Below are 12696 nucleotides of genomic sequence, written 5' to 3' on the forward strand. Positions count from 1 at the left end.
AGAGATAGATGGGTGAGAGAGAGAGAGAGAGAGAGATGGATGAGGGAGAGAGAGAGAGAGAGAGATAGGGGGGGCGCAGACAGCATATAACTGAGCCACAACCCCCTGCTTTTCCCTGATCAGTCAGCTGTGCGTGCGTGTGTGTATGTGCGTGCGTGTGCGTGCGTGCGTGTGTGTGTGTGTGTGTGTGTGTCCAGCCTCCCAGAGGTGCCGGCGCTGGTGGATGTACCGTGTGTGTCGGCCCAGCTGGACGACTCTCTGCTCCACGCCGTCAGAGCAAGCTCCGCCCACCACGCGTCCGTTGCCGCCCACCCCCCCGTCCAGATAGACGAGCTGCAGGAGAGACCGGGCGGGGTCATGGTGCGCTGGGGCAAGGTGAGCACACACACACACACACACACACACTCACACACACACACTCACACACACTCACACACACACACTCACACACACACTCACACACACACACTCACACACACACACACACACACACACACACACACACTCACACACACACACACACAACCACACACACACACACACACACACACAACCACACACTCACACACACTCACACACACACACACACACACACACACACACACACACACACACACACAACCACACACACACACACACACACACACACACACTCACACACACTCACAACCACACACACACACTCACACACACACACACACTCACACACACACACACACACACACACACACACACACTCACATACACACACACACACACACTCACACACTCACACACACACACACACTCACATACACACACACACACACACACACTCACACACACACACACACACACACACACACACACACACACACATACACACACACACACACACATACACACACACACACACACACACACACACACACACACACACACACTCACACACACTCACACACACACAACCACACACTCACACACACTCACACACACACACACACACACACACACACACACACACACACACACACACACACACACACACACACAAATACATGTAGACAGAAGACAACACCCAAGCTGGTTCAGTATCCTGTCATCAGTGTGTTCCTCCATTTCTCATCTCAACATGTCCGTGTGCACACACTTGTGTGTGTGTTGTCCAGGAATTTACATCCAAACACCTTAAACCCACCTTAAGCCTTTGTCTTTGTAATTTATCACCTCCCCCCAAGTCCCCTGCAAAACCCCAGTTTGTCATGTAAAACACCTCAGCTCTCCCTCTTTTGTAATTGTGAACACACTCTGCATAGCTCTTCCTCATCTCTTTGTTTAGGTCGGAGGGGCCCCACCTTGGTCTTCCTCGTCCTGATTCAGAGCTTTGTTTTCTTTGTTTTCTCATGTCACATGTTTTTACTCTTGGCCACGCCTGCCATTCATGTACAATGCAGTAGCCAATCACATCCTGGTACACTGTACCTTTTGTTTGGACTGTACATAAGCCACAGCCAGAAGTGACTGACCTCACTTCTCTGACTGAACCACCTTTGCTGCGTTGTCAGGAAGTCCTTGCGCTCGTAATGTTTTCATTCAATAAACCAGACTCAACCTTTTGAACGTATCTTGGTAAATCTTTGGACTAGACAAGTCTAAAATAACTATCACAGTTTGGCGACGGGGATGGGATCACTGCCTGCGTTTGCTTCGGGATTCCAGTGGATAGGGACTGATCGGCAGACGTGTCGGTCCATAGTGGGCGTTGGAAAATCAATTTTCTCTCTTGCGCCAGAGCGCAAGGTGAGATTATTTCCTCAGTTCTTCCACTGGATTCTTGAAGCGCACAGGTACGTTTAAACGAACCCTCTTATGGGTTGAGTTGTATTTGCCTTGATTTGGTTCAGCTTGTTGGTCTGGATTGTTTGAAAACGGAAAACCCCAGCGTGGGTATTTAGTAAGTAACTATCTAAGGAGATGTGAACAGCAATAGATTTTATATCGTATTGTCTTTTGACTTCGTCTTTGTTTCGTTACGAGGGTATCAGCTGTTCAAGTGAGAGTTTGGCACGGAACAGGTTTCCTTTTGGCCGGTCGCGGGAGTTTTAACAGCTGTTCAAGTGAGAGTTTGGCACAGAACAGGTTTCCTGTTGGCCGGTCGCGGGAGAGTTTTAACCGAGAGAACGTTGAGAGAGTTTTTGCTCAATGGAGATGTAGCTACAGGGCGGAATTGAGAGTTTTGCAATCCGCGTTTTCTGGTAGAGATTTTGACCAGAGGGGCTGTACATATTTGGTAGGATCTAGACATCATGGTTTAGCCTGGACCAAATTGCTAGTGCAGCCGAGAGTGTTGTTGTAAACGTGGGCTTTTTGTTTCATGTTTGTGTGTTTAAGTCGTATATTAGTCGGTTTTGGTCGTCGTTTGGTCGCTCTTTGTTTGCGTTCCCGTGTGTCTGCTACGTTCTCTCTTTCATGTGCACGGGGGGTTGTTCGTCTTATGTGTTCACTGTTTTGAGCCTCGGCTCTTGATTGTATGTCTGTTATGCGCGCCATGGATCCAGGTAAAGTATTGTTTTGTACCCTTTTTAGACTGTTAAAATTCTGCTAGATTCCCAGTAGGCTAGCTAGCTGGTTGCCTAGGAGATAAGGAAAACTCCGCTATCGCGGTGTTCCGCCATTGAGCCAGAAGAGAACAAAGCACTTCGCTGACTGGGTGAGTACTAAGCGAATTTTAATGTGTCTTAATGTTTGTTTCTTCGAAATTGTATTCTTTACCGCCGTGAGTTAACCATAAGGTTTCCTTTCATTGCTGTTTTGGGGTTTCTAGGCTGTTATTAGGGACGTTGTTTCTTTAAATTTCCCCGCGCTGCCAAAGACAACTTCCGGGTCATACATGCAACATTTTGGGATCACCACTAGGTGTCCCTGTAACACTAGTTATTAAGATATGCTAGAGGATGTAAAGAATTCTACTGCAAACGTCTAGCCTGATGACATTGTTGCACTGAAGCATATTTCTGCGAGCGTTTGTTGGCAGATTTTCGTTATGTGCTAAAGCATTTTCGATTTCTTACATCCACATCTGACATTTTAGTGTTAAATTCTAAGATTCGGGCTCAGCTAGAGGGTTGGGGGAAAAGCCTGTTGATTCTCTAGACTGGTCTGTTTTTAAGATTTGGGAGAGTAGCACGAGAGAGTTTTTTTTTAGGTCAGGAAGGAAAGATAAGGAGATTCAGCAAACAGTCTCCGCCATTTCCCCAGCAGAATAACTCTGATTTAAAATTAGATTCCCCCCCTCGACTTGTTGCGCCATTAGCCACGCCCCTTCTTTCTACGAGGTATTTTGTCCGAACAGGTCCGGAAGGAAGAGCCTCCGATTTTGAAGTCGAGCGCCACCTGCTGGACTTCCCTTGAACAACCCATAAGGGTGATTTTAAACTAGCCAAGATAGAGAGTTTTAATTTTTAAGATAAATAAACAGGATAAAATAGATGTAGAGCGAACTCAAAAGTCTGACAGGGTTGAATAGGTGTTTGATTCAGGAGTTTTGTTTCAATAGTCAATGAATGGCCATAAGCTGTTCGTTTTATGCATTTCTACTGTATGAATTTTCATTCATATAATGATAATGTGTTTTTTGAGGAGCTGGCATTAGGCCTTCTCCTCTGCTATTGAACCCAGTCTGTGTTTTGAGTCTTAATTTTCAGGTGCTATGGACCCTGGGCGGCAGGTCTTTGAGAAGCCTGGATCATGCCTTCCTGGGGACTGCTTGGGACCTGCTGTTGGTCTGTTTTAACTGTTTGTTTTGTCTCTCTTTCTGATATGTAGCTTAAGACATAAGCGTTGTGCATAATAGTGGGGGGAATAGATAAGGGTTGCCAGTATCTTAATCTGAATGCAGCATCTCATAACCCAATTTATATATATTTTAAATGAGTATGTTAAATATCTCATGTTTATAGTTTGAGGCACATTCATCGGGCCTGAGTGTTTTTTCTGAGTGGTTTTTTACAGACAACTGTCGTTCCGGGAGTGATGGGTGAATGCCGAACCAGGAGACGGGCACAGGACACCGGAGGTTACTGGCCTGTTTCCCTACAGATGGGCGATCTGGGTTTCGTGAGATGCAGACCAACGCCATGTCACCAACTCACTGTGAGCGACAGATAAGTATGAAACAGGAGCAGTGCCCAAATACTCTGTCCTCAAATGCAGAAGAGGGAGGGTTTTTGATTAGTTAATTGTAAATGAAGCCAGTTCATTTTAGTGTCATTTTCTTTGACCCATCTCTATTTTTATCCTGACTTCAGGAAATTTTTGCTTTCACCCTTAGGGGGTGTTGTTTTGTTGAGACGAGAATATGGGTATTTTATTTTCATAAAATCGCAAGAGAACTGCTAGAGCCAAATCCAATTGCCTTGATCATGACTGGGGACTGGGCGTGTTGAAGTCATTCTAACACTGCCCCTGATGTCACTGTAGGCTACTGCAGAAGACTGGCTCTAAATGACATTTGAACAGTCACCCTGTTTAAGTTTTCCTGACAGATAACAACATTTTTTCCCCAAAGCAGGAGCTTGCGCTTAACCATGTTTCTGAGTATCTCCTACAGACTGTTGAATAACCGTTCCTGACCAAAGAAGGGAACAGGGAGACCAGACCAGAGGACTCTCTTTTGCTCTTCTGTTTTGTCTCTGTTTGTCTCTCTCATCTGTGGATCCACAGACGGAGCACTTCATCAGCCTGTGCTGGAGGCGGGAGCGCCGAGGTGAGCCCTCCGGCAGCACGACCCGGGCCGACCCTACGTGGAGCAGTACAGGGATGGACCGGGTTCAATTCAAGAGCCTACATTTCTGACCTACAAGCATCTGCTCCACCTGCGGAGAAAAGAAATGAAGGACTAAGTGCACATTTCCACCACCAAACTAACCTGTATCTAGGGCCTAATGACAAACCTGTACTACCTCGTTCATGTTTTCATTATGCTTTCAAACTAGCCCACGGGCCAGATCATGTTTCAAAAACAGGGGTGGCGGAAGATGTTAACAGATGTCTCCAACAGAGTGAGGACCGCCATTTCCTGAGGCTAAGGAGGGGTTCCTGCATCACATCTCTCCTGGGGATTGGGTCCTAGTCCACGACCACAGACGAAGGAGCTGGAACTCGCCGAGGTGGCTCGGGCCGTACCAGTTTCTACTCATCACGCAGACAGCGATCTGAGAGGACTTCGTTGGACCCATGCAAGCCATTGCCGACGGGTCCAAGTAGCAGAGGACGGTCCACCAGGGGATCGCAAACACCAGGAGATCAGAATGCAGCTGAACCAGAGGGCTCAGAGGCCAAAACCATGGGCCATCACACTGTCCTCTCCTCTGACGAGGAATCGGAGGAAAAATGACCTTGCTGGTCACCTCCTCACAAGATGCACCACACACGCACACACACCTGCACACACTAACATTGAACATAACTGATTTCAAGCAACGCGACATCGAAGTTGCGATCTAGAAGAGAAGACGCCTTGCATTCCCCAAATGACATTCTATTGCCCAAAAGAGAAGTGTCACCTAAATGACTGTTGGGATACACTGTGAACAAGAGTGACCTTGACAGACAGTCACCGCCACACTCTCCTCTCCTCTGATGAGCAATCGGACTGCACCTCTGATCGCACACACTGGAACCTACATTAAACATTCAGCGACGCACACATGGAATCTATGTTCCATAGGACATCACATGCAATTATTCACAAGAGTGAATGAACTTTGAAATAATCTGGAAAATATCATATTTGTTTACAAGAGTTGCAATGGTTGAAACATGAGTTGATAAATAAGTTTGGGTTTTTCCTCTAAATTGACCAAGAGGTTTTTTGCCCCTCTTACACTGGTAACCATTTTATCTTTTTTTTGCCTTGTTAAATCAAGTTTGTTTTTTGGTGAATGGTTGTCCACTCTTAGACTATAAATAGTATATAATCATGTCATTTTTTTTATCTTGTTTCCTGTCAAATTTCTGAAGCAAGGGGTTTTGGTGTGTGATTTTGCACGTTGAGAGAAAGTAAAAAAAAAAAAAAAAAAAAAAAAAGAGATTTTTTTTTTTTTTTTTTTTTTCTCCACCTAGTGGAGAGATTATTTCCTTTCCACATGTATAGCATAGCTGACTGTTTACACTGTGTTTGGATTTTATTTTTGTGTGCCTGTTCAGGCACAAATGAGGGATTGTCCAGGAATTTACATCCAAACACCTTAAACCCACCTTAAGCCTTTGTCTTTGTAATTTATCACCTCCCCCCAAGTCCCCTGCAAAACCCCAGTTTGTCATGTAAAACACCTCAGCTCTCCCTCTTTTGTAATTGTGAACACACTCTGCATAGCTCTTCCTCATCTCTTTGTTTAGGTCGGAGGGGCCCCACCTTGGTCTTCCTCGTCCTGATTCAGAGCTTTGTTTTCTTTGTTTTCTCATGTCACATGTTTTTACTCTTGGCCACGCCTGCCATTCATGTACAATGCAGTAGCCAATCACATCCTGGTACACTGTACCTTTTGTTTGGACTGTACATAAGCCACAGCCAGAAGTGACTGACCTCACTTCTCTGACTGAACCACCTTTGCTGCGTTGTCAGGAAGTCCTTGCGCTCGTAATGTTTTCATTCAATAAACCAGACTCAACCTTTTGAACGTATCTTGGTAAATCTTTGGACTAGACAAGTCTAAAATAACTATCACAGTGTGTGTGTGTGTGTGTGTGTGTGTGTGTGTGTGTAGGTGGATGAGGACTTCTCAGCGCAGGACTACCGTCTCCAGTTCCGGCGCGGTGTGAGCGGTCACTACGAGGACGCCTACATCGGGCGCGAGGCGGAGTTCCTGGTCCCTCACCTCGACCCCCACACCCAGCACCTGTTCAGGGTCAGCGCCCGCGGGGAGGGGAGGACGGAGTGGAGCCCCTGGAGCGTCCCGCAGGCTGGGTACACCACCCTGGCCCCGCACGGTACACACACACACACACACACACACCACCCTGGCCCCGCACGGTACACACACACACACACACACACACACCACCCTGGCCCCGCATGGTACACACACACACACACACACACACACACCACCACCCTGGCCCCGCACGGTACACACACACACTCACACACACACCACCCTGGCCCCGCATGGTACACACACACACACACACACACACCACACTGGCCCCGCACGGTACACACACACACACACTCACACACACCACGCTGGCCCCGCACGGTACACACACACACACACACACCACCACCCTGGCCCCGCACGGTACACACACACACACACACACACACACACACCACCCTGGCCCCGCACGGTACACACACACACACACACACACCACCCTGGCCCCGCACGGTACACACACACACACACACACACACACCACCCTGGCCCCGCACGGTACACACACACACACACACACACACACACACACACACACCACCCTGGCCCCGCACGGTACACACACACACACACACACACACACACACACACACACACCACCCTGGCCCCGCACGGTACACACACACACACACACACACACACACACCACCCTGGCCCCGCACGGTACACACACACACACACACACCACCCTGGCCCCGCACGGTACACACACACACACACACACACACACACACACCACCCTGGCCCCGCACGGTACACACACACACACACACACACACACACACACACACACACACACACTGGCCCCGCACGGTACACACACACACTGGCCCCGCACGGTACACACACACACACACAGGCCCCGCACGGTACACACACACACACACAATGTGTAATATGAAATGTGTGTGTGTGTGTGTGTCAGAGTGGCGTCCGGCCAGTGAGGGTTACATCCTGAGCAGCAGGAGGAACATCGCCATGCGTAATGACTCCTCCCCCTCCGCCACGCCCGTCCTCTACTCCTGCGCCCCCACCTACTTCTGTGGGCAGACCCTCACCTTCAAGTGAGTACACACACACACACACACACACCACACACACACACACACTCACTGTCACACACTCACTCTGTCTAACATTTACATTTACTTCCATTAGAACATGTATTTCTTGTGTGTGTGTGTGTGTGTGTGTGTGTGTGTGTCGTGTCCAGGATCTCTGCCGCTGGGCAGGTGGACAGGCAGGACAGCGTTGGAGTGTGTGTGGAGTGTGAGAGCGGGGAGGAGTCTCTCCAGAGAGACCAGGCGGTCTGCATCTCCACCAACGGTACGCACGCATATCCTGGTTCATAGTTTCTCACAGGTCACACTTCACACACACTGAGGGTCGTTAACGGGATGGATCTATTCATGCATTTCTTCTCCTCTCCTCCCTTCCTATCCTCCCCCTCGTCTCCTCTCCTATCCTCCCCCTCGTCTCCTCTCCTCTCCTCTCCTCTCCTCTCCTCTCCTCTCCTCTCCTCTCCTCTCCTCTCCTCTCCTCTCCTCTCCTCTCCTCTCCTCTCCTCTCCTCCCTCTCCTCTCCTCTCCTCTCCTCTCCTCTCCTCTCCTCTCCTCTCCTCTCCTCTCCTATCCTCCCCCTCCTCTCCTCTCCTCTCCTCTCCTCTCCTCTCCTCTCCTCTCCTCTCCTCTCCTCTCCTCTCCTCTCCTCTCCTCTCCCCTCCTCCTCTCTCCTATCCTCCCCCTCCTCTCCTCTCCTCTCCTCTCCTCTCCTCTCCTCTCCTCTCCTCTCCTCTCCTCTCCTCTCCTCTCCTCCTCTCTCCTCCCCTCCTCTCTCCTCCCCAGGTGCGGTGTTTGTCAACGGTAAAGAAATGACCAATCAGCTCCCGGCTATCACCGTGGGCTCCGCTGTGACCTTTGACATGGAGGTGGTCAACCTGCTTCCTGTCAGCAACAACAACAACCCGAGCGACGGGGGCAACTTCAAGCTGAGGGTTACCATTGGTTCAGGGAACCGGGAAGTGGTGTTTGATTGGCTGCTGGACCAAGGGGTCGACTGCCTCTTCTTCGGCTGCTCCTTCTCCCACCCTGGCTGGAAGCTGCTGGTGTTCTGAGGTCTCTCCCTGGACAGCGGCGCGGTCAGACGACACAGAGAGACTAGCAGGAGAGACGTCCTGACTGCTGGACTTGCGCTTTCAACCTGCCTATGTGGCCCAGTTCCAAACCAACCTCTTAATTCCTACCCCTGGACTTGCGCTTTCAACCTGCCTATGTGGCCCAGTTCCAAACCAACCTCTTCATTCCTACCCCTGGACTTGCGCTTTCAACCTGCCTATGTGGCCCAGTTCCAAACCAACCTCTTCATTCCTACCCCTGGACTTGCGCTTTCAACCTGCCTATGTGGCCCAGTTCCAAACCAACCTCTTCATTCCTACCCCTGGACTTGCGCTTTCAACCTGCCTATGTGGCCCAGTTCCAAACCAACCTCTTCATTCCTACCCCTGGACTGGCGCTTTCAACCTGCCTATGTGGCCCAGTTCCAAACCAACCTCTTCATTCCTACCCCTGGACTTGCGCTTTCAACCCGTCTATGTGGCCCAGTTCCAAACCAACCTCTTCATTCCTACCCCTGGACTTGCGCTTTCAACCTGCCTATGTGGCCCAGTTCCAAACCAACCTCTTCATTCCTACCCCTGGACGTGCGCTTTCAACCTGCCTATGTGGCCCAGTTCCAAACCAACCTCTTAATTCCTACCCCTAGATGCCTCTACTGTCACTCTCTCCTAGACACCTACCTACGCTGTCTTGTTGATCTGACTGAGCCGGTTGAGTCTCAGCAATATGGCAGAATCTCCTCTCATTGGCTCGTACCGCATTACTCACATCTATCCGGCTTGTCTCAGATCTACAAGGAAGCGTCCATTTTGCATGGAGGTTTGGGTGCAGGTGCCAAACCACGTTTCTGGTTCCAGAAGTACTTAGCAAATGACACGTTTTCTAGTTTATTTTTCCCGGCTTGCTCCAAGAGCCAGAGCATTGTTTACAGTTGTGTTCGTCCTGTACAAACCCTGGGCCTCTCCTCTCTCACAGGGAAAGGTTTCAGTTGGCCAGCGATCCCTGCATTTCCTCAGAGGTATATGAGAGAACTGGTCACTGCGAGTATCCCCATGGACACTCCTAGATAGATACTGGTGGAAATTTGGCATCATGAACAGACTCTTTTAACAGTAGCGGTGTTGAACGATGCACCTGGTCAAAAAATCTTCATCCTGGCCTGTGAAGAGGAGGGTGTGGTCTCAGCCCGGGTGTGAGTGGCGGGTGGAGAGATCAAAGACACGACACCTTAGCACTCCGCCCCATGGCATCAAAGGGGTGCAAAGCATGCTGGTTTAGCTTATTGCAAGAAAACAAAACAGCCACTGTGAAATGTGAGTTCAGCATGAAAACCCTCTGTCTGTTTTAAATGTTTCAAGTTTTCTGAATCCAACCCCACCTCGAGCTCTTGTTGAATTATCCTTTTCTTTTCTACATTCAAACTATTTTTTTTGCCAAGACAATCTTATTTACATGACAGTATTTTAGGTGTGTCATCTGTGGTCACTGCGTTGCTGGTGAGTTGTGTTGGTGAATGGTGTTAGTGGTGAGTTGTGTTGGTGAGTGGTGTTAGTGGTGAGTTGTGTTGGTGAGTGGTGTTAGTGGTGAGTTGTGTTGGTGAGTTGTGTTAGTGGTGAGTTGTGTTGGTGAGTGGTGTTAGTGGTGAGTTGTGTTGGTGAGTGGTGTTAGTGGTGAGTTGTGTTGGTGAGTGGTGTTAGTGGTGAGTGGTGTTATAGAATTTACATCCAAACACCTTAAACCTTTGTTCCTCTCTCTCTTTTGTAATTCCAAACACCTCCTAAACCTCTGTCTTCCTCACTTCTCTTTTAAGATTGTCTTCTTCCTCACCAAGACAGGAAGGGCCTCACACCTCAACCTTCCCGTCCTGGCTCAGGCCTTTTGTTCCTTTGTCTATATTCAAAGTGTACCGCGCTTTTCTTTTCATCCCTCGACCACTGTTTGATATCCGTCACCTTACTATGACGTACAATGGAGTAGCCAATCACATCCTGGAAGCACCGTACCTGTGTTTTGCTTGAATATAAGGCAGAGCAGGACCCAGGGGCGGCGCTTCGCTGGATAAACCACTCTTGTTGCGTTGTCCAGGAAGTCTTTGCGCTCGTATGTTTTCACAATAAACCAGACTTAACCTTTTGAGCGAATCTTGGTAAATCCTTTTGACTAGATCAGTTAAACTCCATTACAGTGGTGTTGGGAGAAAAGCTGGTGTTTTCCATGTTACCTTGTTGGAGCTCTTGCCTGAGAGGCCAACGTTGAGCTGCTGTCTGGAACTGTGTGGGGTTAGAAGGTGCTGGTTCTGATCCGTTCTGCTGGACCGATGGTCCTGATCCGGGTCTACTGGACCCGATGGTCCTGATCCATTCTGCTGGACCGGTGTGCTGGATCAACTGAATACTGTCAAAGCACATCGTCTCTTCCAACCTTTCGAGGGAGTAATCGCAGATCTAACATCATTGGATAGGTGAAGGCAAGGTTCCACTAAGGGGCTTACACCAAGCCCGTCATGTCAGATCAGCGATCATGGGTCACGAGTATTAAGTGTAATGCCAATGTTCACAGACGAGTACGAGAAACGCTTATTCCTTATAACTGTTCTTGTGTTCTCAGACTTGCTCTCAGAAGCTGTTCCTAGGTGACAAATAATATAATTATGACTGTCTCATTTTCTTTTGCTACTTTTTACTTCCTGTTTGACTGCTGACAGAAAGATTGTGGTGAAATGTTCTTGTCACCAGCCGACAGCAGCTGTACCGTGTTTAAACCACATCAGGTGTTCAGTGCTGTATATTTACTGTTCTCTCGCCTGTTCTCTCAACCCAGGGGGACATCGGAGGACCCAGAGCCTCATGTTGGTACCAGGCCTGGTCATTGCATTTTTGCTTCACAAGGTCGCCTTAGGCCTGGTCCCATTTCACCCCCTGGGTCCTAGCACCACTGCGTACTTAAGTAGCATTGCTGTTCTATGGGTTTACTCCTAACATTGCCAACCTGATCCACATCCACCCCCCTCGAATGTACAGATGGGAGGATTTAGGTAAAACAGGAGGATGTTTTTCCAAGGCTAAGTGCTCTTGGGTCAGTTTCATCCCACTCATAGATGGCTGGTTGCTCTTTGGGGAGGCGGGGCCGACGAGCATCCCTGAATCATGATTGGATGGTTCGGAGCTGAGGTGAAAGATTTATGGGGTCGAAAACTGAACTTGGCACCATTTAATGGTACTCAGTTGTCCATTGCTATCCTGTGCAAACACATCTACTATCATTGATAACTCCGAACTAGGCTTAATAACGCTACCTTGTTTTGATTCTTCCATTCATAATATGAATGCCATGAAATTTGTACCCTAATAAATTGCTTGGTAAAAAAAACAAACCCTGTCATTTCATTGTACACCAAATGCACCAGTGACTCATTGTACACCAAATGAACCAGTGATTTTAAAGGCATATATAATAAGAATTGAGATTAGCACCAAGAAGCCCGGGGAACAGTGAAAACAATGTTTTATTTTATTGGGGCCAATCGTGTAAAAATAAGCCTCACTTAAATTTGGACAAAAGTATTCTGAACCTGTTAATTACATTCGGAAACTCAGCGGACAATGGTACAAAAAATCTTTATTTTTTTAAAAATAGAAAACATTTTTTTTATGACTCCGTTATTA

At 48.4% G+C, this 12696-nt stretch overlaps 1 protein-coding gene across 1 annotated transcript in view; it reads left to right on the forward strand.

Annotated features, from left to right (window-relative positions):
- crlf3 (cytokine receptor-like factor 3) overlaps positions 1–12317 on the forward strand; it is a gene marked incomplete at its 5' end in the record, with an annotated part of 12661 nt that extends 344 nt beyond the window's left edge. The window contains 5 exons of the mRNA XM_084461016.1: positions 198–375; positions 6747–6969; positions 7843–7981; positions 8131–8243; positions 8762–12317. Of these exons, the coding sequence (XP_084317142.1) occupies positions 198–375; positions 6747–6969; positions 7843–7981; positions 8131–8243; positions 8762–9030 (922 nt within the window). The 3' untranslated portion in view covers positions 9031–12317. The remainder of the gene's footprint in view (positions 1–197; positions 376–6746; positions 6970–7842; positions 7982–8130; positions 8244–8761) is intronic.
- Between the last annotated feature and the right edge of the window lie 379 nt (positions 12318–12696).

Source organism: Borostomias antarcticus, assembly GCF_949987555.1.
Source record: "Borostomias antarcticus genome assembly, chromosome: 35".
In the NCBI taxonomy this organism is placed as follows: Eukaryota; Metazoa; Chordata; class Actinopteri; order Stomiiformes; family Stomiidae; genus Borostomias; species Borostomias antarcticus.